At 47.1% G+C, this 27,927-nt stretch overlaps 1 protein-coding gene across 10 annotated transcripts in view; it reads left to right on the top strand.

Annotated features, from left to right (window-relative positions):
- LOC135245030 (mitogen-activated protein kinase kinase kinase kinase 3-like) overlaps window positions 1-27,927 on the top strand; it is an 82,738-nt gene that overhangs the window by 18,926 nt on the left and 35,885 nt on the right. For all 10 annotated transcript variants that reach the window (XM_064317807.1, XM_064317853.1, XM_064317799.1 and 7 more), the window contains exons 2-4: window positions 9,635-9,692; window positions 24,545-24,635; window positions 25,340-25,404. In XM_064317807.1, coding sequence (XP_064173877.1) covers window positions 9,635-9,692; window positions 24,545-24,635; window positions 25,340-25,404 — 214 coding nt within the window. The remainder of the gene's footprint in view (window positions 1-9,634; window positions 9,693-24,544; window positions 24,636-25,339; window positions 25,405-27,927) is intronic.

The raw sequence follows: 27,927 nt of genomic DNA, 5'->3' as shown, positions 1-27,927 counted from the left end.
GATGGACTCGGAACGCCGACGCGGAATGCGTCTCGGGGGGGAGGGTGGGGGGGGGCCGGAAGGGGGTGTGATGACACTGCGCTCTGGTGTTCGGCTGCGTTAAAGAGCTCCAGCTGTTTCGGTCGTAAAGAGAAAATCCCTGCCCTCCCAGACGGCTTGTTCGGCTGAAGCGCTAATCTTCGCCGCGAGTGATGTACCTGGCGGTCCTGAATCTTCTTCTGACTACGGCTGGGAGTCACGGGTGCAGATGAGTTACTGGCTGTAGAATCTCAACGGGAGCAAGGATTTTTTTCAGTCTCCCTAACCTGCTGCCCCGGACCCTTTGCCTGGAAATGACCTTTTGACCTTGCTAGTTTGCTGCATTGAAATTGAAGGTATTACGCTTTGTGCTGATTGGATAACCGCTTTTTCTTATTGAACGAATCACAGCTCTCCTTTTTCGTACAGACCTCCAGACCTGACCTCCTGTTGGTCAGCACTGAGAAGAATTTCACCTCCATGAATGAGTCATTTTGTTTTTCTTTTACGGACTTTGCTATGTTCAGACCGTGAATGCGTTTGCTAGGCAGCCCCAAAAATAGAAATATATGCATAATGCATAAAATAACACATAAAGGAATGCATTTGAAAGAATGTTTTGTTTATGCCTCTTGTACGTATATGCATCGCTTTCAGAAACCTGGTGAAAGAAGCGAGGAAGAGTGTGAGAAATAAAACGGACTCGGTAGAAACCGGTTTTCAAGGTCTTACATTGTGTACTCCAGCAAGAGCGCGAATCCTGCATCTTTTTTATTTTGAAGCTGTGGGAAAAGAAGAATAAAAAATGAAAAACCGTCCCAAGAATGCAGTCTAAGGTGGAGGTTTGAAGAGTTTCACACAACTCTGCAGTGGGAGAGATGCGTTGGATGACAGTTTTTTTTCTTCCTGGAAAAGTTTCTTTTTTCTTTTCTTTTTTTCCAGAAGGCTACCGAAAATGTTTTATTAATCGGCTTGGCTTTTTCTCACTCGTACCACATTTTTAGGCTTCTGCCTCAAGTCCGTAATTCGGTTTGGGCTGTAAAATGGATTTTCGCACCGAGAAATCTTCGGTCTTTGATCACGGTGCAGAGAAAATCAGAAATCTGGTGCGGTCATTAAAACCGGATGATGGAGCCAGCCCCCAAACCGGCTTTAAATGAGGTGTTAGCCGACGCTAACGCACTAAAGTCACTGCAAGGGGGCCGCAAGGGGGACGCAAGGAGGCTGCAAGGATGCAAGTCATCAGTCTGTGTTCAATCAACACTTGTCCTTAGCTTTCACTTTCTGCACTCAGTTCCTCACAAGCTCAATTTGTTGAGTGAATGCTGAATCAGGCCACCCATGTTTGGGAAGTGTGTGGGGGGGGAGGGAAACAAAACTGAATTGTTGCTTCTACTTGTTAATCAAAATTAAGCTCTAATTTGAATCGCAGCCATTGTGTGTACTGTCAAAAACCAAAGCATGGGAAGGATAGGGGTTCTGGAAAGTTCCTCTACGAGGGGGTGGGAGGAGCTCTATAAAAAGCAACGGCTCATTTGGAATTCTGCTGCCGCTGTGGTTTTTGTTGTTTTTTTTGTTTTTTTTTTCCTGTCTCAGGTTTTTTTTTTCCCTTCCTCCTGTGGCTTTGGGGAGTCTTGCTGTGGGCTGCATCTGTTCAGGTGGAGAGTGTCTCGGGTCGGCCCGTCGCCTCAGAACCCGACGCGCGGGGCGGCGTGGCGGAACGGCCCGGCCCGGCCCGGAGAGCTGGGCCCGTCACTCAGAGGTTGCGGGTTCGGCTCCCCCGGCGGACGAGGCATTGCCGTCCTGCCCTTGAGCGAAGACGATGAACCTCATGTGCCTCTGGAGCACATCCTCGACTGTGTAAACGGATGAAAAGTGGAAGTTATAAGTTGCTCTGGATAAGATCATCTGCTGAACTCCTAAACGTGAATGCTACTATTGTGCACCGCGCCGATATTTTTATTTGCTGATTGTATGTTTTATATGGAGCACTAAAACTTCGACTTAAACTTCTACTTTAAGGTCCTGAAGGAAATTTGGTTCGCAGCAAGGACCGCGAAACACAACATAAGCCCTAAGCTGTGTAAGAGTCTTTTCTAAATGCCTGAATTAAATTTAGCGAGGGTGGCAGTGTTGGCTGGCCTCGCCTGTCTCCTCGAACCCCCTCCCGACCCAGAGAGCCACGGCCGGTGAAGGTCCGTGTTCATCTTAACTAGATCATGAAACTGGCGCAAACCCCACCCGCTTCTCACTTGTGTCCCCGAAAAGAGGGTCAGCATCGCGCACCCGGCCAGTTCCCACGGGGTCCCGGCGGTCCGGTTTCGGCACTGACAGGGCTGGCAGTCGTATTTCACAGTTTCCCCCCCCCCCCCCCCCCGTCTCTGGTTTCCGCTGGCACTGTCGGCGGGGGGGGGGGCAGGAGGAGCCTCTTCACGCCGAAATGCGTCGGGTCCCGTCACCGTGGGAACCGCTGCGATTCTGCGACAGCCAAAGCGCCCCTCGCCTCTTCCCCAAATATGACGGACGGTCCCGAGGTTTACCGTAGGGAATGAGAATAAAGCGGGGAGCGTGAGTTTGGAATGCAGGGGCGCGCTCTTCCCTCCCCGGCCTGGCCCGGCCCGGCCCAGCCCGGCTCGGCTCCGCTGCCTTTTCGGCGTTTGATGAACGCGGGCCCTGCTCCTGCATTCATCCTGCGTTCAGAGCCTCGCTTTCAGGGCCTTGAGGCTCAGAACGTCCCGTACAAATTTAATGATGGATCCGCTGCATCTGCTGGTGTATTTATTTATTTATTTTGTTTAAGGAAACTGTATTAATTAATGAAGATGTGTAAGTGAATCGGGCATACTGAAACTGTGTTTCACTTCATCTGAGCTCAAACACGAGCATGTGCACACACACACATACACACCCATATTCACAGACACGTACACACACACACACGGTTTTTCACCAGCAGTGCGGCAGAGGGGCAGATGGGAAGGCAGTTCGCCCGCTGAGTGATTTAAAGAGACGGTGCCTGCCGATCTCAGTCGCGGTCGGTTTGTCCCCTGCCCAGTCGCGGGTGTGACTCCGCCCTCCACCGCGCGCGATTGACTGCTGCCTTCAGGATGAGGCAAACAGTAGCCTGCTTTACAAACACAAACAGCACTGTTAATCTGGCACTCTTCTTGTATCAGAAATGTAAAGTGCCTTTATTAGTATGCCATATGGCGTATCCGCTGATGTGATTATTTAACAATATGTTGTATAAATGTGTCTTGGCTTACTAGCCCCATTCAGAGTGAAATAAAACGCATAAACAGTTCTGTTGCAGACATCTGGTTGTGGAGTGCTGTTACCACGGCAGCAGATATGTTGACTGTGTTCGGTGTTACGCCGGTTCTCAAATGCATCATTCGCGGCTACTGGCAGAAATACCGCTTTTCCTGATTAATCAGAAGATGCATAATTTTCTAACCCTCAATGTCTAATCTAGTAGCAGAGGATTCGAATGTTGTCCACCTACATTTCTTTTTGAAATATGATTTTTTTCCTGATTAATCAGAAGATTTTTTCATACCCTTAATGTCTGACTTCTGAACCAGTTTCAAATGGATTTGAATGTTGCCCACAGACATGTTGACTCTGAGGGGAAAAAAAACTGTTTTCTGGTTAATGAGGTTAAAATCGGTGAGTGACCGTGTTCCGGAGGCACCCCCGGCCTGTCCTCATAACGGGAGCAAACGCGACTCAAAGATCGCTTTCAAACCGTTGCAGGTTTTTTAGGGTGAAGGTAAAGTTCGCGGAGCAAAAAACGGTTTTCGTTCTGAGCTCTGCAAGAGTCCTCTTCCTCAGGGTCATCGTACCGATGGTATTCTTCGGCTTCGGCTGATCGGTATTCCCTCCCTCTGCTTTTTTAAAAACTTGTTAAAGTTCTGGGAGCTCATTCAGAAAGGGGATACCTGTTGCAAAACTGTGTGAGGAGAAATGTGCTGTTTAAGTTTGGAGATAACTGTCTCAGAATCACCAAGAGCCTTTTAGGTGTCTGGTGTTTTATTTTTTACGTCATAAAAAGCATAAAGTTATATGGCTAAAATAATCTATCCTGGCTGATTTCTTCATTGTTTTTGCTCAGTGCCTGAACATTGATATCTTTCGTTGGAATTGGCAGGATGTAGCTGTGGACATTGATACCCTTCATATTTCTTCAAGAAGATTTTTATCTGCTGCAGTTTTCAGTACCAAGACAGGGGGGGAAGTAGATCTGACCTTGGGGGCTAGTAAATTTAGCCCTCTCTCGTGTGGGGTTTGGCAACGAGTCCCTATCATGAAATGTCGCCGTTTTTATCACGCAGCACTTCAGTAAATTCAGTTGAGATTTAAACTTGAGCCGCGACGACAGTTAGCTTCGCTGCTGTTGCGCATTCGTATTAATGAGGAGCGCACACAGAGACTGTCAGATGTGTGTTAATTCAGCCAGCAACTGTTTATATTCAGTCTCCTCCTTTGTTGATGTTCCAAGATTAAATTTTTAGTAACACTCCAATTTGCAAGTGGTGTGTGTATGTGTGAGAGTATGTCTGTGTGTGTGTGTGTGAGAGAGAGTGTGTATTAATATTAGTATTTCACAGCAGACTACCGTTTCCAAATTCTTTCATTAGGATGCGTGGTTGTTACCCTTGACAGTTGTCTCGTTTTATGTTGTTTTTCTCGATCCTCTCGTTCTCCTTGTTTTTTCGTCTTCGCCACTTTGCATGAAAGTGTCGGCACCTAATGGCTTAAACAGCCAGGGGCGGAGTCCTCCGGAAGCCAACAGCTGTTTTCACACAAACATTTTTGTTTTTTTTGTTTTGCCCGCAGCGGAAAAAAAAAGAAGCGAGGTGGTGATTAGGCTCCACAATTAACGGCGAAGGAAAATAAGCAAAGTGTGTTAGCTATATATAGCCCAAGTGTGTTTGTTCTTGGCGAGCTCTTAAGTACCATATTATGGCCTCTTAATGGGTTATAATGGGCAGATAGAAACCTCAAAGTACACAGCGGAGGTGACCAGGAGTGAGCTGTTAAAAATGCCCTTAAATGGGGGAAGTGAAATTAATTGTTTTACTGCACGAGCCTCCTGGGGCCTGTTCTCTGACTGAAGCCATTTCCACTGAGCGGGATAATTACACGGTACTGGCTAAGCAGGGGACCGTCCAACCCCTCCCCCCTGTGAAAGGGTGTTTGAGTCGCACCGCCACTGTGTGGTTCTTCTGCCAGAATTTGCACTTGGTGAGGAGAGTCAAGATGGTGGTCTCTGACCCAGCAGTGAAATGACCTCCAACCCAGGAGTGATGTCCCGTCCAACCCAGCAGTGATGTTCCCTCTGAATGCATTTTTAATGACTGATTCCTTATGTCCACCTGATACTCACTGTTCTTAATATTGAGAGTTCTGTCTCCTCCCAATTGAATCTGAAATATTCCCATTTGATTCACCTTTTGGAAAAGGCATTAAGCAAGAGTGACCAAGTGTAGCACTGTTGCACTGGACAATTCTGCAGTGTAATTTAGAAATGCTTTTCAACACCTAAAACGTGTACAGGATGTAATGCACTCATGTCTATTAATTACACTGGTACCTGTGGTGTACGAGACCGGATGAAGAATACTGCTAGCACACTGTTAAATGTTCCTGAAAGTTCAGTGCTGCAAAAATAATTCCATCTGCAAATGTCATTTTCAGCTCTTTCAAAATAACGTGTACCTCTAGCTACGCCTGACAAAGATCTTTCTCAGCTTCTGTTGAGGCATACAGCCAATTTTAAATTCCCCTTGAGGTCCAGTCTGTCTGTCTCTTACTGAATTCGTAAAACATTGGATTTGGGACCTCTAGGATTCCTAGTCCCAAGCCATACATTCAGTATGGCTGCCCTGGGGCGTTTATGAAATTTGAACTTTTGACAGGTTGTTCTCGTTGTCAGAGCATTCTGGGTAAAGGCACAAAACTATTCTTAGCACTGCCATCAGGACCACAGAGGGTGAACTGCACATCGATGCAGCCGACTAGAGCTCAATACAATTAAACATTTTCAACTGAGCAATATATCGGAGAAATAAAACACATTCAATAAAATACATTTTAAGAAACATGACTTAAAAAGAACAATTTATGGGGCATCTTCAGCCTCTTGGGAACCAATTTAGATTCAGAATAGCTGTCTGGCAGATCTTTTTTGTGGTTTTGTCGTCTGTGAAATGATATTAGTCTGCACCCTAAAAATAAATGATCATAACCTTTCTGTTCTAGCTTCCTGGATGGCGTTGTTTATTGTGATTTTAAACTCCTTGCGGTTGTTTGACTCAGAGGATCTGTTCCTCGGTGGCGTTGTGAGACGAGGGGAGCATTTTGTACCCTATTTGAGGCTGTGTGGCGCAGAGAGCTGTAATTAATGATGGGGAGTAATTGCGCTCATTTCCCATTAACTTTAATGGGGAATATTGACTAGCGAGGGGCTAAAAGACTATCGGTATCTGTGATCCTCTGATTGACTGAGATCAAACAAATCCCCCTAGCCATAAGGAGGGAGGTGGGGTATCAACCCTCGATATAGCACTGGGGGGGGGGGGGGTTCCCCCAAATGACTTTCATTACGGCTTTGAATTGATTACACTGAAATGATTTGCACATTTAGTTCTGGAGCTAAGAGCTAATTATTTGGATTATGTTGTGGAAAATCACTGGCATGGTCAATCACTGGCATCCCTCAATCAGGGGGGGGGGCGAGGGAGGGACACAGTGGGGCTTGTTTTGTGATGGTGAATGAATGTCACCTGTAATGCATTACTTGCAGATTCACTCTGCACAACAATATTTAAGCAGTCTTGAATAATGGTCTGCTTTTTTTCTACAAAATTGTTTGAATTGATTTTTTTTTTCCCTTCAGAAACAAAAGTCAATTTTTGTTACATTTTGTGACAACCAGTTTTGCAAATGGCACTATTCACAACTTAAAACTGACTGCTGTTCTCAACATCATTTAGTACCAGTAGGAAATATCCTACAGCATATAAGAAATGTATGTACACATGGATAATGGGAGATTGGCGTTTTACCAAGACTGGATCGGTTATCAGTGTTCTAGCGAGCCACATTTGATCAGGTAATAGACTGTTGGACGTTCTATCATGATTAAGGAACTAGGCTTGTCAACTAAAGGTATGATTCTCAGGAAGGACACTGCAATTGAGACTACGCTTGAGAAAGGTACTTAACATGAATTGTGTCAGTATATATGCAGCTGTATAAATGGATACTATGTAAAAAAATTTTAAAAAATCAGTGGAAGCCACTGTGGATAAGCGGGTCTGCTAAATGGCTGTAATATAATATAGTGTAATGCTGAAGGTTTATGCTCCCATGGAGCTGTGTGTAGGCTGTTAATGATCTCCCAGCTCTTTACTGGCGGGGGGGGGGGGGGGACTGGAAAAACAGCGCATTGATTCTCCGTGTGGGGGCGGGGTAGGGTTCGTCTGCCCATGGTGACCCCCTCCTGCGGAACTCTTCCGGATAATTCTGCGCGGTCTCTCGCGGTGTGGCCTGGCGATCACGTGGAGGGCACATTGATCAGTGCCCGCTGTGTGTGGGCGTGCTTAATCCACCCCCCCCCCCACCCCACCCCCTACATCGCACCACCCACCTCGCTGTCAGAGCTCACACCAGAGAATATCTACACCCCCCTTGCCCGCTCCCCCATACTGAATCGGTCCCCAGAGAACACACAGGACCATGGTTTCTGGAGCTCTGTTACCCCGGGGTCGACACAGGCTATGGAACACGGGTTCGACCCGCGTTTGACCCAGTCACGCCACTCTAGAGCCACGGATGAGCGCCGGGTCCTCACTGTTCACGTAAGAGCCGGGTGTGAAAATTTGGAGTTGCGCCGTTTTGATGTCGTTAAAAACACACGTAGTAAGCTCGCTCGGAGTGCGCTTGCATTTTATTTCCTGCTAATACAGCCAGTTTGGTTGCCAGTTGGCTTCAGAATACGATGTAGTTTGTCATTACACTGACTTAACCCAGTGTGTTAACTGCTGAATCAGTAGCTCAGCGATGTGCTCCAAACCCTTGAGCAAAGCACAACCCTGAATTTCTTCCGTAAAAATGGTCAGCTTTATAAATGGAATTTGTATAAAGAATATAATCTCTGTAAGTCACTCAAGAAAAGAGCATCTGCTAAATGCCTATGATTAGAATTTTAAGTATTTTGAGGGTGGCATGAGAGACATCTTCAGAATAATGGAATATACTTACTGTAATTAACTCAACAAAGTTTTAATATTTAATACTGTGAATTGTGAAACAGTGCATGATGAAACTCAAACCGCATTACTCAAAAGTAATTTATTTAGATTGTTTGAGATTCTAATGCTTAGTGAGTCTTCAGGGCAGGTATTTCGCTGTCAGGAAGTTTATGTTTGAAACTGCCTTGTTAACAGTCGATTTCCGAAATAAAAATGCAGTTGGCAGTTGTGTACAGAATCAGTAGCTTATTCGTAGTTTATATGCTTTATTTTCAGTTTCTGGTATGTTCTAGCGAAAGCTGTGATAAGGAGAGCAGCCATCGTTCAAAAACGCTTCCAGCGCATGGCCTGGTGACGGTAGTGGGAAGATTGCAGTCCTCCTGGGTCAGATCAAGGCAACCTTTGGGCCATTAATTCAACTGTGCACTGCAATTTTCTCTTTGGCAAGCAAACGTGCCACCTGGGTCTTTTTTTATGAAGTCTTTCCTGCCAAGTGGGTCACTGTTTTTGTATATTAAAATGCTGCAAAAGAAATGATTTCGCTGGATGGTCCATTGAGTTTTTTTATTTTTATTTTTAAGATGTCTTTGGAATGAAGCTGACCGTAATGGCAGTACAACACCAAGGCTTTTACACAGAAAAGCCAGGGTGAACTTTAAAGGTTAATGTTGGCATGACGGTTGTTTCAGGATCCCTGGGAAATGATGTTGCTTTATGAAAAACATCATTTTTGAAGGCCGCTAGCTGACAGGAGTCCAGAAGGTGTTTGGCTAGCGAGATAACTGGATATGTGGGAGAGAAGGATATTGATTGCTTTGCTTAATTTCTGTGAAAATAATTGCATTCGAATGTGAACTGTGGTTTTTTATTTTTAAAAGCAACACCACGCTTGATGATACTCATTCTTTTCTGGCTTTAATATTCTTGCATAGTGAATTGTTTTTACTTTTCCAAATGAACACTCCAGTATTGTTAGCTTGAGTGTTTGGATTGAGATGAATTTGTAAAATACAACCCCCCCCAACCTTTGCTTTGGCCTAAGGCATAAGTATTGGGCCCTGTCTCAGAGCATTAAATCAATGATAAAATTGGTTTTCAGAGCCCACAGCGGCCCTACATGTTGCAAGTCATAAAGGATTTCTACACAGGAAGTGACATCAAGAGACCATAACAGCATAGGAAATGCAGTCTAGATATATGCCATTGTCACGTACCCTGGCCCTGTAATTATTTTCCCCTACAGTAAAAATGTGGAATTTTAACACGCAGGAATATGGTTAAGTGAGGCCTGTTGTGTTTTTTGCTTTCGGGTTTAAGCTTAAAATAAATGTCTCCTCTTTTTTTTTTTTTTTTTGCAGGCTCGGAATGTCTCTACGGGAGAACTGGTTGCCATTAAAGTCATCAAACTGGAACCAGGTAAGCTTCCGTAAAGGCCACTTCACATCAATAAGCTACCGGCATATGACATGATTTTGAACTATTGCCTGAAGAATTTTGTTCTGTGAACTACCAAGATTCAGAAGGTGTCTGTGGTCTTGGAGATTCGTCATGTCGAATCTTTGAGTCCAGGGTTTTAAAGATGAAAGGGAAGTCGCTCAGCCTGCTCAGTAACTCATCGTTATGGAAACAGTGATTTCATTTGCCAACGGTCATTTTGATGCGGGCAATGTATCCTTTATTAAGTAGGATCATCAGAGGACCATCGAAAACCACTAGCCCATCTCTTCTTCCTGTTTCACGGCATTATCTTTCAGCACGACCTTCTCTGACATGGGATAGACGTGGGAGAACGACCTCCCCCCCCATCGCCGGAAAACCAATAGCTGCTCTTCTTTCTCCGAATCGGAATCCTCAGCCAGTTGGGCGGTAGTCAGTCAGTAAAAACGAATGCAATAAAGAAACCTCCGTGTGCTCTTCCCTCAGTGGAGAACGTGCCGCCTAATCAGCTCCTTGCCGTTGGCCTCGTTTTCCCTGCAGAAGAGCCACGATGCAGATAGAGTCTAGTGTCCTGTAGGTTAAACTCTCCGCTCGCTCCTTTGAGCTAACGCCGCGTTTTACTCTTTCAAATGGCGTGGCGGAGCCACTAATTGGCAATCGCCTATTTGTATCGCCTGTGCGCATCATCAGACGCCGCTTTAAATTGCCCTCAGGTGCGATGTTAGCGGGTTTCTTGGGGTGATGCCTCCCCTCCCTCCCTCCCTCCCACCCAGCTAATGTATATTTTATTTCTGAAGGCGTTTGCCCTTTTCCTCATTTCATCTTTTTTATTTATTTATTTTTTTTATTTTAAAGGAGATCTTCAAAGGCTGCAGCCTTCTGGGAAATCTCACGTCGTCCTGCCGTTTCTCGTCTATTATTTATATCGCGCCGTATGTACATTCTCGTTCAGGACTTCTCGCAGGCACAAACGGAGGAGTCTTTGGAGGCTTTCTTTAAAAGCAGATCTGTCGCATCCTTGACCTGAACAGCGAAGGCTTCCTCGCTGTTCCTCGATGCTCTGTTGGTAAACCATTTATGTTTCCGTCCTCTGAAACAGCTACACTTCAATAGCCTTCTACAGCAGCAAAATAAGATCAGAGCGTGCATCCAGGCGGCCATTTTCTCCTTTGTTTACATGCTACCGTGGTATTGGGCTCTCTGGAGGGTGGTGCCACCAACTGGCGACAAATCGGGGCAAATCAGTCCCAGACTCCACTTCTTAGTGCCAGAGGAGGAATGCCATCTGATCAGTTGGCTCCGAAATAGCGCCCTACTCCAGGTGCGTACCTGTCCACTGTAAGGCGAAGGCAGTGTACTTTCAGAGCTGTAAACTCCGCCCACTTTTCAGGAAGCGGTCGGTGTGTTCTGACCGAGCGCATCCGCACAGTCGCGTCGGGCGCTAAGGAGAAGGGCGGCGATTCAGACTAAAGCGCTTCTGCCAAACCGTCCCTCTGAGAATCTACGCTGGCACGTCCAGGCCTGTTAATTAAAACCCTGTTTCCCAGGCTGATAGGAAAGTGTGTCTGAGCCTTGGTTAGGGGGGGGAGTCTTGAATCTCCCCTGAAGGGAATGTTGGGAAACTATCCCAAAATTAATTTTTTTGCACAGAACGGTTGGCGGCGACGTCCTTGTTTAAGTACCTGGGCTTGCATCAGAGAGCTGCTTCAACTCCCTCAGTAAATATGGAGCTATATTAACGGATTGTGTATGAAAGCGTGGCTGTGGGTAAAAGCTTCCGCTAAGCTAATGAATACACATTTTAAAAAGGTACACTTTACTAACTTGCGTCTGTGTGGAGCTTGTTGTCCTTACGGTACAATGAGCCTGACCAGAGTCACTGATATGAGATGGGCATGCCCATTTTCCGGGGGTGCGTTTTGCTGATAAACCATTTGGTCAGTTGCATGATCTCATGTAGGATGGGCTTCAGTTGGAGATGGGGATTCAAGCCAACTGACCAGCTGACCTATGGCATCACCGTGCTGGCTATAACATTAGCTGGAACCACTCAGACTGCTGACCGCCGATGTCAATGACTGTAGCTTCCCGTTGCGGATAGTACATGGTGTGTTTTTGGGGTTGAGATGATGATGTCAGCCATATTGCGCAATTACTGGTGTGAAATGGAGAAGCGAGCCTTTTGCTGTGCTCTGAGCAGTGAGGGTTCAAGAAGTGGACCACCACCACAGAAGAAGAGAGCTGCACCAGGAAGTGATACAGTGATACTTTGCACAGGGGAAGTGCTTCCTGTGCCCTCTCTGCCTCTGATGTTCTTTAAATTCCTGCTGTCATCATTGCGGCTGTTGGGAGAGATTAGAGTTTTTATCAGGTGTCCCCGAGGCCAAGCGGAACAATGTCAGCACAAGACTGGCAGCTGCTTTATATCTCTCTCACTCTCCCCTTCCGTCTCTCCCTCCCCATCTCTCTGTTCCCCACTCTCCCTTGCTTCTCACTCCCCCCCTCTATTTCTCCCTCCCTTCTCACTCTCTCCTTCCATCTCTCCCTCCCTCCCCCCTCTCTCCTTCGCTGCTTACTCTCCCCCTCTATTTCTCCCTCCCCCTCTCCCTCCCTCCCCCCTTCTGCTTCACTCCCCCATCTCTGTCCCTCTCTGCCTCCCCCCCCCCCTCTCTCTCTCTATCTTTCCCTCAAATACCAAAGTTTTTTCAGATGGTCTGGCATTGCCCCAGCTTGTTTTAATTAACGATTTTAATGATTTTAGTGCCCCCGAAGGCCAATGGTCTGGTGAGAAAGGTGTTGAAACGGTGGCATTTTTGGGCCAAGGTTTTGTTTGCACTGGCATGTTCTTTGGAAAAGGAATTATATATTTGTTCCTGGAATCATTGCTAAAATTATATTTAAAATGGGCCTGTTTGTTCACTTGGCATGATTTCAGTACAGACTCAAAGGGGCACAGATCTGTGGTCATTACGGCATGATAACACAGTCATCAGTGTCCACTCTCAGCCCATCCAGATGATATTAAAGACGGTGCGTCTGAGCAGTACCCACGGCATCACGGCCTCTTTCGGCTGTTGCTGTACCTGGAGTCCGTCTGTCCAGTCAGTGTGTTGTGTGTAACACGTGTGCATTCAGTGCAGCTGTGTGTTATTAACACGCGATTCTTCGGAGGTGTGAGCACTGCCCAAACCCCTCCCGTCAGCCACCAGCGTTCAGCTTTCACATTTTCAAATATAACTGTCACTGGAAATCTTAGGAGCGAGGTCGGGCGATCTCCTTGCTGATAATCTCGCTTCGGCTTTCACGCTGGAGAGCGAGAAAGAAAAAAAAAAGAACTCCGGCAGCAGGGTTTGCTGCTGCGAGGGGTGGAATTTGCATAAATGAATGTTTAAGCAGCTCTGAGCTGCAATGCAGCGGAAACGCTCGGTGATTTACGCACACGTCCACCCGGTAAAGGCCTAGCGATTTAGAGCTTGCAGTGAAGCTATCAGACCCCAACACCTGTAATATACCTGTACACCTCTGACAGACCTCTACTCCTCTAATACACCTGTACACCTTTAACAGACCTCTACACCTGTAATATACCTGTACATTTCTGACAGACATCTACTCCTCTAATACACCTGTACACCTTTAACAGACCTCCACACCTGTAATACACCTGTACATCTCTGACAGACCTCTACTCCTCTAATACACCTGTACGCCTTTAACAGACCTCTACACCTGTAATATACCTATACATCTCTGACAGACCTCTACTCCTCTAATACACCTGTACACCTTTAACAGACCTCCACACCTGTAATATACCTGTACACCTCTGACAGACCTCTACTCCTCTAATACACCTGTACACCTTTAACAGACCTCTACACCTGTAATATACCTGTACATCTCTGACAGACCTCTACTCCTCTAATGCACCTGTACACCTTTAACAGACCTCTACACCTGTAATATACCTCTACTCCTCTAATACACCTGTACACCTTTAACAGACCTCTACACCTGTAATATACCTGTACATCTCTGACAGACCTCTACTCCTCTAATGCACCTGTACACCTTTAACAGACCTCTACACCTGTAATATACCTCTACTCCTCTAATACACCTGTACACCTTTAACAGACCTCTACACCTGTAATATACCTGTACATCTCTGACAGACCTCTACTCCTCTAATACACCTGTACACCTTTAACAGACCTCTACACCTGTAATATACCTGTACATCTCTGACAGACCTCTACTCCTCTAATACACCTGTACACCTTTAACAGACCTCTACACCTGTAATATACCTGTACATCTCTGACAGACCTATACTCCTCTAATACACCTGTACACCTTTAACAGACCTCTACACCTGTAATATACCTGTACACCTCTGACAGACCTCTACTCCTCTAATACACCTGTACACCTCTAACACACCTGTACACGTCTCACTGACCTTTACACCTCTAATATACCTGTACAGACCTCTACAACTCTAATACACCTGCACACTTCTGTCACAAAACAAAATTTCTATTTGTATGGATAATAAAGAATCTCAATCTGAACACACCTCAATGATATGTGACCATTGAGCCCATCCACACACTGGAACAGTGCCTTAACAGATACTAGACTGTGGGGCCCATCCACACACTGGAACAGCGCCTGAACAGGTAGGCCTACCAGACCATGGGGCCCACCCACACACTGGAACAGTGCCTTAAGAGGATGAGCCACCCAGCAGCAGTTAATCCTCACACCCAGCAGGGAACCTCAGTGTGCTGCACTCGTCCCCCGGCTTTTCAACCTTTCATCTTACTGTCAGTCTGTAACTTCCAGAAAAATACGGGGAGTGAAAAAGCAAGTTGGCCAGGAGCGGTCAGTGATGAGGACCCGTGTGGTTTTGGAAGAAACGCGGGGCTCAAGCTCTCCTGGTGTGCCAGTCAGCGGTCCCCTCGGTTTTGTTGTTGAGGGTTTTTTTTTTTTTTCAGCGCGCAGACTGAGCGGCGTTTGAATGGCCTCAGACTGCGCTTTGCAGTGAGAATACTAAAAACCTGCAACCGCTCTGTGTCCGAACGCTGTCTGACATACACAGGCCAGCTTCCCCTGCCGTTTAACCGTCCGTTGCCGTGGTTTCAGCCTGCTCTCATGGTGTTATTCGGGCGCGCCAGTGAGCCTTCATCGTGAATGCGGATTCTTTCCTCTCTTTAATTAAATTTTTAAATTAGGATTTCGTCCGTAGGTTTGTTTACATTTAACTGAAAAAAACTAAAAGCTTTAAAAGCAAGCAAAACTGTCCAGTCACGACGTTCCCTTTTTTTGTTTGAAGGAGGAAATTTATATTGGAATTTTAAGGCGCTCAAAGCTTGCTGTTGTTTTTGAAGTCAGGACTGTTATTCTGTTATCTGCCATAACAGAGATGAAAGTGAGCGTTTTAGAAAGTGGTAGCAGTGCACTCATTAAAAAAACTGGTTGGGCGAACAAACCGATGATTGTGCAGTAATTATTGACACCATTGAAATATCGGCGCGTTACCAAAACAAATTAAAAATACAGCCATAACATGAAACGGCAGGAGTACTTGCTTTCAGTTTCATTCTAATTATCTCTGCCATATGTCAAATCATATAGATCTGTATACGGCACTGTTCAAAGAGGAACGACGTGCATTTTCTACGGCCCGATGCAATCTCCGGTAGGCTATCATTTTACATACGCAGCTATCAGCTTTTTTTCAATCTTTTGCATTTTGCTTATTTGCTCTTTCTTGTCACGTCAGACATTGAGGGCCGGGGCAGAGGATTTGAATCGATGCAATTTTCCGCCAGCTCGCCGGACGAACTTCATCAATAATACAAAGTTGATGGAGCGCGCAGAGGCGATCGCTCGCTCGCTCTTGATCAAACGAAGAGCGGCTTTATGGAAACGTGTTCTTTCTCCTCCTGCCAACAGTTTAATATGTAATAATTGTAAATCAGATTGTTGGCGATGCCGCAGTTACATTGTAGCATTTAAGATCAGTGCAGTTTACAGTTGTGCTATTATTATGCAGTGGGGTTTAAAAGCGCAGAGTGCAGTCTTAATGCAGTATGTGCATTATTTTAATCACGGCAGACGCTTTATATTAGATATTAAGGTGGGGCTTTTTATTTACGTGAAAGAATAAACTATTAATATTGTATTGCATGCAGAACAGATTCCCCCATGTGCCAAATTAATTGTACATTTTTGATTCTCTTAAAAGAAAAGTTTACACTGAAAAGTTTTGAATAGAGTCTAGGAGAACTTGAAGAAAAATGTAAGATTTAGTGCTGATCTGTAATGGAGATTACTGCACTGCGTTCTCAAGCAAGGAATTATGGGTTATGGAACTTGAAGGAAAAGAGATAAATTATGTATGCCTCGTGCAGCTGTTCACACGAACACGTTCATTTTTACCAACGCTTTTAATCAAGCGTAAAAACTATGAACTGTCTTTTAGAATAGAGCTCATAAAAAAGCAGACGAGTTTTCGGTGACGGACCTGTGATGAATGCTGAGCAACGTACGTCAGCGTTCACGGGCAAGCCGGTTAATTTTTCTTCAACCCCCCCACCCCCCCAATTCCTGTCCAAATCCAATACCCCCGACCTTGACGGTCTGCCGGGTTTGACTGACGCGGGCGCGGATGTTCTCATCCCATTTTAGTGGCTGTACAGAAGCATTTAATTACAGGAGAGGAGAACACCACTCAGGGTCCTCTGCACATGCATGCTCACACACACAGGCACGCACAGACCACAGGCACCACACACGCACCCATGCGCACATGCGCACACCCATGCCTACACACACACACACACACACACACACTATCATAGACGCACACAAACACAACATGGTCTGCAAGCTGAGCAGCACCTGTCTTGTGCAGTTTCACAGCTTTCCTCTGTCTGTGTTCATCCTGCTCACTCCGTCTCCTTCCCATCTACCCAGAATTCCGCACTCTCTCAGGTTCCGCTCAGCTGATTACCCTCAACCCAGTATAAAACAGGATTAATAAAAGAATATGGATTAAAATATTTTTAAAAACTGGGATAAAACAGTAAAATAAATCTTCAGCCAGGAGGTAGAACTGATGACTGAAATCAGTTCACTGAGTTAATGGGTGGAAGAAACAACTGGCAGAACTTTTACTGTCTGACAGCTGGACAGGCTCAATAGTGTGTCCCTGGGCCCCCTGTTGAATTGCTTATGTGTAGACTTGTTTATTTTTGGACCCATTTGATTTCATCATCATGCTGCCTGCCATATAGGGCCTTCCCAATATGAAAAAAAACAGTTGTTTTGTGCAGAGTAAAGAACATGATTTTTTTTCTTGTCTGGACCACAGTCGCATCTCCAGGAGAGTTCAGCGCGCTGCCCGCCTACCGCGTGTCCATACTTAGTACCGCGAAGCCGCCGCTGCCGCTTTCTGACAGGGCTGCTGCGAAAAGCAAATGTTTCAGCCCGAGGGGAAGAACAATGAAAGGGCGGTTTGAGGTTTGGCGGGTCGTTAAATATAGCCGACCTCACTCCTGTGGCGCGTGTTTACGGTGGAGCGCGTTGGACGGCGTTTGCGTATTCGCATCGCGAGTTTCCGTCATAGAAAGGGTTGTTCTTCTCGGGGCGGTGTGTTTACTTTGTTTCCCCTGATCACCTGGCGAAATATCCGAGCGTCGGCGGTGGCTGGAACGGGAGGCGTGCGGAGGCCTAGCTCTCCAAACAAACCGCCCCGCGTCGGAGAGGGGCGAGCCGGGTCGGGAGTGCTCCGTCAGCCCCCCTCCCCCGCTCCCCCCCCCCCCGGCTGGAGCAGAGCCGCGAGTGTCATCAGCCCGCCGGCTGCAGGCCGTCTTCGAGATTAAGCTGAGTTTACATTTCATTTACATTACAGCACTTTGGCTGATCCACGGCTTACCGTCTCTCATAAGCCATTTACACAGCTGGGTATTTACTGAAGCAATTCCCGTTAAGCGCCTCCACTCAAGGGTAAAACAGCAGCCCCCCCCCCCAGCTGGGAGTGAAATTGCCCACCCCCTCCCCCAGCCTCTTGAGCTGCAAGCCCGGTTGGCTAACCGCTGTACCACACTGCCACCCTGATAACAGCAGGATGTTTCGCTGCGTCAGTTTGGGTCCAAGACCGTCCTCAGAAGTGTCACCGCATGGCACCACCTTGGATTTGAACCTGCAACCTCTGCATTACACTCTGCAGGCCACTTCCCAAGCCATTACCCTTCACTGCCAGCATATTAAAAGGGTTTTTCCCCCCCTGTCTCCACTGGGAGCTGAACCTGCAGCCTTGGAGATGTTAGCCCAGTTCCCTGTTCGCTATGCTACAGTGCTGACAGATCCTGTTCTCGGTGGGAAGTTGTAGCATTAGGTTGCCAGCATGATTGAAGTTACTGTTGTGGTTATCTTGTGCTGTGTGCTGCTTTTCTTTGTTGGTTGCTTGTTATGTGTTCCTTTCCTTTGTATGCAGGCGAGACTGTGCAAGTTCAAACCCAGGCCACTTCCCACAGCGAGGCATAAGGTTAACGCACAGGGTTGAAGACCAAGGTCTCCAACCAGGGGAGCTAATCACGCTCTGATTGGTTCTCCAGAGTGATGTCACAGTCTGTAGTAAATGTTCCTCTGCTAATGTGCATCTCCCTGCTCTGTCACTGTGGGGCAGTTAGGAGAAATAATAATAATAATATTTTTCCAACTTGTCTATATATCACCTGAAATGCACCTCTTTGGCTTGGCTGTGTGTCTCTAGAACATTAGAGTGGGGAAAATGTGCTGAATCTGTTCTGCAGATGTTCCCTGTGTTCTCTGGCCATATTATTGTATGGCAGATCAATTTAAGCATCAAACATTACATTTTATGGTGATGTTCCCCTTAAGGTGGGGGGGGGGGGGAGTTCTGAAATTGAGCTGACTCAAGGCGCCCTGCCAGCGCTAGCGTCCCTCCTCCTCAACCCCCACCCCCCCCCCCATGCTCACCCCTCCTCCGTGCAGTTTTTTAGGTGTTTATTTCTCACAGGGGAGATACCATAACCATAAAACAACGAAAACAGGCCAACCTCAGGGGTGCAGACATCACTTGAAAGAAAAGTAAAAATAACACACATTACGCTGCGAAAGAAAGAAACTACCGGAACGACTGCCTCCTTCAGCCGCGTGCTTCATAGCAGCTCTTCTGTCCGTGTGCAAACTGCACCAGGTAGGGAGTAGATAAAATCTATTTTTGGCTACCTGTTTGACTTGATAACCTGAGTAGTCACCTATATGCATTGACTGCAGGTATCTGGTTGGCCGTAGATACTGTATGTGTAGGATATTACGCTTTAATGTTTTAAACTAAGCTTATGCGATTCATTTCACTTCCTGCATAATTCTTCCTCTCTCGCTCTCTCCCCCGTGCTCTCTCCCTTTCCTCATCTCCCTCTCTTCCTCGTATTCTCCTTCCCTGCCCTCCCTTCCTCCATCTCTCCACATCAATCCGCCACATATTTTCCCCGCTGCTGTTTCTCCCCCCCCCCTTTTCTCCGTCGAAGCAGTTTCTCAAGTGACGAGAGATTGTCAAAACACAATCTACCCAAGATGCATTTCTCGCCGCAGATCGAAGATGTGCCCCCCCTCCCCCCTCCCCCCCTCACGCTCGCACACTTTGATTAGTGTCGGTGAATCGCCACGGGCGACCGCGTTCCGGCTCTCGTACGCCACGCCGTATTTTAGGGCCCGCCCCCCGGGGTGGGGGCGCGACCCCTTCGCAGGGCACGGGCGTTCCTGCGCCACTCCCGCCGTTCAAACGCAAGGGGCATGCTGGGAAATGACGTCATCGGGCTGGAGGAAATACAAACGCGTCCCTGTCCTTCTGCACCTCCAATGGGTACGGAAGGACAAATCTCGCTCTGGGGCAACGATCCCCAAATTGTGGGGTGACTTGGGCGGGGCAGGGAGGGGGTTGGTCTTGAAGATAAACAACTTCCTGTATGCTCTAAACAGCTTCCTGTACGCTTTCCACCGGCATCCACACTGGGTGAATGAAGCTTTGCATCAGCGGGAGGTGCCGCACCCTGCATGCTGTGCATGGGAGCCATCTCAGCGTCGATCGATCGATCGATCAATCGGTCAGTTTTAATTTCATATTGCACTCTGCTCACCGGTGTCCCAGGGCACTGAACAATCGAAACACGTGGGGGGGGCGGTGAGAAACCTTTTAATATGCTGTCAGTTTAGTATAATGGTTGGTCAACGGGCCTTGTAATAAAGAGGTTGCAGGTTCAAATCCGAGGTGCTGCCTTGAAAAAAATACTCATGGAATTGCCCCCCCCCTCCACACATGCGTGAGTGCTGTGTAAATTCACTGGTCTATACGCCACATGGAGTGGATGTGCTGTGGTCTCAGTGAATCAAATGACCCATCCAGATCATATAGTGCTCAGTGAATCTGCTGATTCTGGATGGGATTGATCCACTAAAATGAGCCCGGTTTTCTAAGAGGAAGGATGCATGACTTGCACAACACCTGAGTTCTGGATTTGCACAGTTTGGTCTTCCACCTGTACGCAGGTGTGAAGTCAGGATGCATGTATATAACTGCTGAAATTGCAATGAGAAATTGCATTGGTTTAATGCGCTCTGAGTTCGTCTAGACCTTCAGCGTGTGACATAGTAAAAGGTCTTTTCATTTGCCCATAGCGTGTGCATTACGGTGTTTAAGAGCACACGAGCGGGAATCCCTGTGGCTTTCTATTGCTCCGGTGTGCAGGTTGCGTCTTAGTGAAATGGCCGCCTCTCTCCCGAACGCCGTGGGGGACACGACCTCTCCCCCCTGGTCTCCGTTTGGCTCGCCCGCCTCCGCTGTCGTTGACCGGTAGATCTAGCCAGGCAGTTTCCTAGCAACAAGCGCAACTTGGGTTGTGCGAGTGGACCAAAGAGATGCGGCGTTCAGCTCAAGGTGTAGCCCGTGCAGTCTTTGAACCGAAGGCCTTTGTTGAGCCTGTGTTTCTGCATATCGCCATGGGAATCGTCAGAGACAACAGGCAGGGGGTGTTTTTGAGAGGAACTTGGTAGAGGGTTTGAACAGACATTAGCAGAGTTCCTCTTGACACTGACAATTAAGAGCATGTTATTCATTTTTTTTTTTTTACCGTTCCTTTGGCCGTCCTTTCATTCTTTCTGAGCTGAGATTCCAGTCATTAACTGACAGTTTTAACATTCAAAGACCGGGTGACAATTAGATTCGACATCGCTGGTGCACATTTACATATTCCCATCACAGAAATAGTCTGTTGGCATTTAAAGAAGGGGCTTAGCGCCTTAATTACAGGGTTTAATTAAACTGGGGACCCATATTTTTGTCATGCAGATTGTACTACAGCGCTAAATTACTATATCACCACAAGTCAGCCAATGGTGCCAAGTCATTATGAATTCATTTCTTAAAGCCTTGCCAATTTTAATTTGGAAATGTAGACTACCAGTAATAGCGACTACGTTAACTTATAACGCCATCACTAGAATGTTCTTGTGCAAACACTGTGGTAAGAGCAGCTAACTAAATATGTGACCGGTTTGTTAAGACTCTCACACATCCCCATATGGAGCTGCTCTATTAGTGGTTAGCTGTGGTGGAGGTTAGCCGCTGAGGCTGTGGTAAATGGCACTGGTAAATGAAGTGGTCTGTGTGCGAATGACTTGTGCTCCCTGTTAAGTTCCCTGATTTGGTGTTGATATTGGGTGCTGGTAAGAGGTGTCTGTGCGTGAGAAAAATGAGATAGGGGAAGAGAGAGTGAGAGGTGAGAGAGCAGGAGGAAGGGAGACGGGGGGGGGAATGAGGGAGAGCAAGAACTGCAGTGACTGCTGCTCCCTCTCACTTGAGGTGGGGGGAGGGGGGGGGGTGAATCTGCATTGGAAGTCGGGGAGACCTCCCCCTTGGCACGTCCTAGTACCTCCAGAAGGGAAGTGCAAAGCCAGTGACATCACTTCCTGTCCCCGGATCCGAGCTTGTCACTTTAATTCCATCTGTCACGTCCCTCTCTACGGGGCTGTCAGTCTGCGCTGGAGGGAGACATGGGAACCGGGACCAAACGCGCTCAGGGAACGGGCGTCACTGGCAGCTATGCTCTTAAATTATCTCCCTCAGTAACTCATCACCTTCATGTCCCTGCTTATCAACCCTTTAAGGTGTGAGATCACAAATATGTCATTAGAATATTCTTGAACTCAATGTTCTGATGCTGATGTCACAATCCCTACGGGTGATTTAAACCAGTGGGGTTCTAGAACACTTACTCAGAATTTTGAAGGAGAAAAAAAAACATACTCTTCAAAGGTTTACAGCACTGCTTGCCTGGATCTCCATTTGAAATTAATAGAAGAAAGATTATTAATAGCACCAGGGGTTGCTGCTTGCACAGCAATCATTCATTTACCTCCGTACATCTGATTTAAACCTGAAACTTGAATTATTACTTAAAATATTTCCCTTAATTGTTTCTCTTGGGGAAAGTATGCATTGAAGTGTTTGAAAATTAATCTAGGTTTTTTTTATCTAGGCATTCACCCACCCAGTAAATTACTGAAAGATGGATTCTGAAGTGCTGAACTTACTTCTGTTTTTTTCCCTAGAAATGTTGATTTAAAGAATAAATTTCAGATCAGACCAAATGTAAGATTTTAAAAAAAGATGTTTTTAAAAAATAAATGAGGTAATGTAGGATCATTATAACATCTGAAAGCTATGGAGACTAGAAATGCAGTCCTCAGTAGTCATTATATTTGGAATTTAAGCATTGTAAGAGTGAACCACAGCTGGTTGTCTCTGATTCAGTGTCTGGAGTCTGAACGGTGGAGGGAAGGCGTTTGATTGGTGCGTTTTCGTTCTGCCAGCGTTGCGGTGTGTTACAGGAACGCAGTGTCACAGCACTGCAGGAGAGCGCATCACCGCGTTGCCAAGGTGACTGCGAAACATGCGCCGCGCACTTCCGCGTGCCTGGCAGGGGGCCCCCACCGCTCGGGTCGCCCCGTTTCACCGTGACCGGCGCTATGAAACCTCCCTGATCTTCCACCATGGATCCAGGAAGACAACGCTCAAAAATATTTATTAGCTTTTATTTTAAGATGCTTTAAGTAGGTTCAGTTGTTCAGTTTCACTGAGAATTCTGTCTCACTCAGGGTTCAGTCTAACTGAAGATTCAGTCTAACTGAGGATTCTGTCTAACTCAGGGTTCAGTCTCACTGTGGATTCAGTCTAACTCAGGATTCAGTCTCACTGAAGATTCAGCCTCACTCAGGGATCAGTCTCACTGAAGATTCAGCCTCACTCAGGGATCAGTCTCATCCGCCGTCTGGAACACGCTGCCATTTGCGACCTATGCCTCGTTTTTTTAAAATCTATCTTCAACACATTCTGCATTATTAATGAGGATTTACATACGTTTCATGTATTCGTTTACGCACCCAGATTGCCTGAGCGTTCGGTTTAAAGCAAAGGCTCCGAAGGTGAGGGCTCAAAAAAAAATATCCAGGCAATTAAATTTGCGGAGGCTTATTTTGTCCGCTGGTAACCCGATCCGCCCCTGGAGCCCCAGGTGTTTCCATCCCGGAGCGCTTCTCCTCCGGCTCGGTGAATGGACACTGTGTTTGTACAGCTCGGGAGAGAAGAGCCAAGATTCGTCAGCAGAGATCAGGGGCATCGGGTTCGATGCCTCTCAGAGTGTGTGGGGGGAAGGCGGGCCTTCTTGGATGCAGGCTGGGGGGTGGGGGTGGGGGTGGGGGGGGCGAGCCTTCCTCCAATCGGCTGAGGCTATCCTCCAGAGCTCCGGCCTATGAGGGCGAGGGGAGCTGAATGCAGTGTCTTGGCTGCGGACCAATCAGCTTGACTCGACAGACCTCTTCCCTGCAGGGCTGCTATGAGATCACTCCACTGCCCTGCCCTTAAACATGCTGACCCGGCAACAGCGCACAGATGCATGCTGGGCAGTCTGTCTTTAGGTGCCTGGTACAGCGTCTCTATCGACGGGCTGTGGGAAGTCCAGAAGCAGTGATGTAATTGCCTCGGTGATTCTTGGTGACAGCGTCTCTGTCGATTGGGCTATTGGAAATCGAGAAGCTGCTATGTGATTACCGTGGCGACGATGTAATTACCTTGGTGATATGAATAGGATGTGGCAGGGACGAAGAAGCCACGCGATGAAAATGAAATGGCTGTATCGATTCCTGGTCAGCGTGTTGTTGGTGTTGTTGCTCAGGTGAAATATCGCAGATACTCAGCTTCACACCCCCCCCCCCCACCCCGCCTCGAACCTGCCGCCTCGAAAGGGCCGTGTGGAATCTGGTGCCTGCGGCCCTGACACCGGTTAACCTCCGATTTCGCGCAGGCCAAAGCCGTCAGAACAGCTTTACCGGCGGGGTTGCAGGTTCAGTGCCGTGGGCGGAACACTGGCAGTGGAATTCCTGGGCGAGGTAGCTCTGTTACACTGTAACGGAATGAATGCGTTCCATCTGAAGAATCCGGAGGCTCAGATAAGGTTGTTTGCGAAGCAGAGTTCAGACTGCGACTGCGGTCATGACTTCCTGTGGGCAGCTGATTGTCACATGACCTCTCCGCAGATGGTCACACCTTCCGTGAAGCAGTGTCAGCCATTGGCCTGAAGGAATAGAGCTTTACTAGTAAAATGCAAACATAAAAAAGAAATGTACCTGACTGAAATCAACAGGTTTGGGATTTTCTTTGCAGCACTGATCTGATCCTCTTGCCTCACCGCTGATCAGTGCTGTCTGTCTGTCTGTCTGCCCGTCCGTTCGTCTCGTAGGGGAAGACTTTGCGGTGGTGCAGCAGGAGATCATCATGATGAAGGACTGCAAGCACTCCAACATCGTGGCCTACTTCGGCAGCTACCTCAGGTTAGGCCCAAACTGCTCCCTCCCTCCCCCTTCCCTAACCCTCCCTCTCTCTCCTTCCCCAGCCCCTCTCTCCCTCCCTAACCCCTCTCTCCCTCTCTCCTCTTTCCCTAACCCCTCCCTCTCCTCCTTCCCTAACCCCTCCCTTTCTCTCTCCTCATTCCGTAACCCATCCCCCTGTCTCCTTCCTTCCCTAACTCCTCCCTCTCTGTCTCCTGCCCTAACCCCTCCCTCTCCCTCTCTCTCTCTGTCTCTCTCTCTCTTTCCTTCCCTAACTTCTCCTTCCATCCACAACCCCTAGCCCCCATCCTAACCCCTCCCCCTGGTGTCTGAATCCCGTGCATCTATATGTTGGCATGATTTCTGATCTGTACCCTGCTGCAGTGTTAACTGCTGCTGCAGCTTTAAGATGTTCAGATCGACTTTGCTGCTACTGCTGCATATTTCATCAGCATCCTGACTTTTTTACTTTTTTTTTTGGGGTGGGGGGGTGGGCGGGGAGTGATTGATGTTGAAATGCTGAGGGAGGAGAGAGGAGGAACGCTGGATGAATGTTTTCATGTAATGATAGCGGGATGCGACGGGTCAGCTGGGGGCGGGGGGTACTTGTATAATTCAAGGTCTGTTGTGACCTTCAGCCCATGGGGTAGTTTTTGGACCGATTTATTTTGAGCCATAAAATTGTTTTGTTTTTTTTTAACCTGCAGAAGAGACAAACTGTGGATATGCTTGGAATACTGTGGAGGGGGATCCCTGCAAGACATCTACCATGGTGAGAGGGCAACGCTCAACTTCAATCGTTTTTTCCCTTATGAGAAGTATAACTCGGTGAATTCTCTGTAAACAAAAACTTTCACTTTCTGCTGATAAAATGTCAAAGGTTTTCAAGTGTGAAATTTGTTTTTGCGCTTTACAAGAGTGCAAGGGGGAAGAAAAATGTACTATTTTTTTTTTTCAGAAAACTTTTTTTTTTGTTTTTTTTTTTACTTTGTTGTTATAAAGCGAGTTTACCACCTGTACTTTTTTTGAGAAATGTTTTTGTTTTTATGCATGTTCTGAGGTTGTGCTTTATTTCAAGGTGAGTTTGGGAACGCCCAGCCAAACTCTCCCACTTCTGGGCTTTGCTATATATACAGTATGTGTGGCTCGAGTCTGAGTGCTAAGCTACGTTAGCTGAGGTGAATTTCACTGCACCTAGGCACCCTGTGGCTGCAGTTGGCCTAGACCCTCATTCAGTTCTGGTTTGTCAAATCACCTCTGACTGAGAACCTGTGCATTACCTGTGTGGGACACCTGACAATCCCAATAATTGGACTACACACACAAACACACACAAACGCAAACACACACGCACACACATACACACACACACACACACACACGCACACACATACACACACACAAACATACACACACTGATAGAGGACAAGCCAAAAAGGGTTTTCTCTAATTAACCTTGGAATAATGAAATATGTGTGTGCGTTTCTGTGTCTGTGCGTGCGTGTGTGAGCGTGTGTTTGTGTGTGTGCCTGCGTATGCGTGTACGCATGCGTGTGTGTGTGCGTGCATGTGTGTGTGCGTGTGTGTGTGTGCACGTGTGTGTGTGTGCGTGTGTGTGTGTGTGTGTGTGTGTGTGTGTGTGTGTGTGTGTGTGCGCGCGTGTGTGTTCACGCACGTGCTAATGCTATTTTGGCTCTACCCCAGGGACACGCACGCATTACCCGTATTGGCCACCTGACAGCCCCCGTAATTAGACTGTTCTGTTCCCCAGACATTCACGTTATTGGTGTTCTTACACGCTCGCGATTTTTACAGCGGGGTGTCCACTGAAGCAGCACAGACGCATTACCTCGTTCAGGCACATCGCTTTATCTTCTCAGCAGTCCACCGTAATCTCAACGGAAAATATATACACTGGAATGACCTACACGTGTTAAACACGCACTCCCAAGTCAGCGGACCCTGCAACGCTGTTTGTCTTTCTGGATTTTGCGTCCCAAGTATAAACTGGCCTTAGCTGCCTTTTAATATTTTATGCAGCATAACTGCACATTTAATTTCTGTAAATTACAGCAAACTGTATGGACTATTGGACTAATTTTTTCGAAAGGTTAGCATGCAATGGTTAGCATTTTTTGCATTTTGTTCTCAGGAATGTTCTCAAGAAATACCAATGTTCACCCCAGATTTTCTCGCTGTACCAGTCCTCTGACTGACAAGTGAGATGATGAGGTTGCAAGCAGTATCCATGAGCTGGAAGGACCTGCTGTTTGTTCAGCGTGAAAAGCCCAGGCCACCTTCATTACTGATGTAGCAGCTTCAAAGGATCACATCCAGACTCTCTGGTCTTTGCTAACCTGCTAGCAGAATGAATAGAGCCCGGCTAGGCTGTGGTTTTAGCCTTTGGGGGGTGGGGGGGGGGGGGACTACAAAGCTTAGCCTGTTTTTCAGAGTTATTTCCGAATGGCTGTTAAAAGCTTTGTCTCTGTTGCCAGGCACAGGGTAGAGCGGCGACATCGCGGTCGCAACAGCCTTGAAACTTAGGTCGAGCTGCGGGAACTCTTCTCGTTCTCGGGTCGTGGAGACCTTGCCCGGTCCCTCCCTGTCCCATGGAGCCGGGGGCTCAGAGGAGCATTGGGGTTTAATTAGGGGGTTTAATTTGGGGTTTTAATTAGAGCCTCGGCGACTGATCTTGGCCGGTTGGCGTGACGGGCGCTCCTGAGCGGAGCGGCCTGAGAGAAAGCGTGAAAGTGAGCGCTCTCCATACGCGCTCAGTTTGTTTCCGGGTGTTACCGGGCTGTGCTTTTTGAAGCTCGCTTCACCGGTCGTGTTGAGAGACATTGCTCACTGGCGTCAGTGCGCACTGTTCCAGCATAGGTGTTTTAGCCACCCGTTGCAATGTAAGTCACTGGTAACAACAAAGTCAAATACAAAGTTGGTTGCAGTAGGTTTTTTTTCTTTGTCAATTCAGTTATTCATTAACTGGAAAATCGTTCTAGAAAATCACGCATAAAGGCCGTTTTTCCAGTTCATGAATTGCATTTCAGTGAATTTTCTGGATTGATTGTCTTGAAGTGGTAATTGATCCTGACTCTGCGGATGATGTGTGGCAGCAGGGTTTGTGTCATTCAGAGGCTACGGGCTCAATTCCCAGCTGCTAATTTGCTGTTTTACCCTCTGGCAAAGGTACAGAACCTGAACCGCTCAAGGAAAATATACAGCTGTGTTGACAGATTCTCTGTTTACCATAAATTTCAGTTTGTTTCCAGAGTTGAATGAACTGAAATATAACTGA

This window comes from Anguilla rostrata, chromosome 2 (assembly GCF_018555375.3).
Source record: "Anguilla rostrata isolate EN2019 chromosome 2, ASM1855537v3, whole genome shotgun sequence".
NCBI classification, from domain to species: Eukaryota; Metazoa; Chordata; class Actinopteri; order Anguilliformes; family Anguillidae; genus Anguilla; species Anguilla rostrata.
The sequence above is the reverse complement of the archived record's forward strand: the minus strand, read 5'-3'. Positions and strand labels throughout refer to the sequence as shown.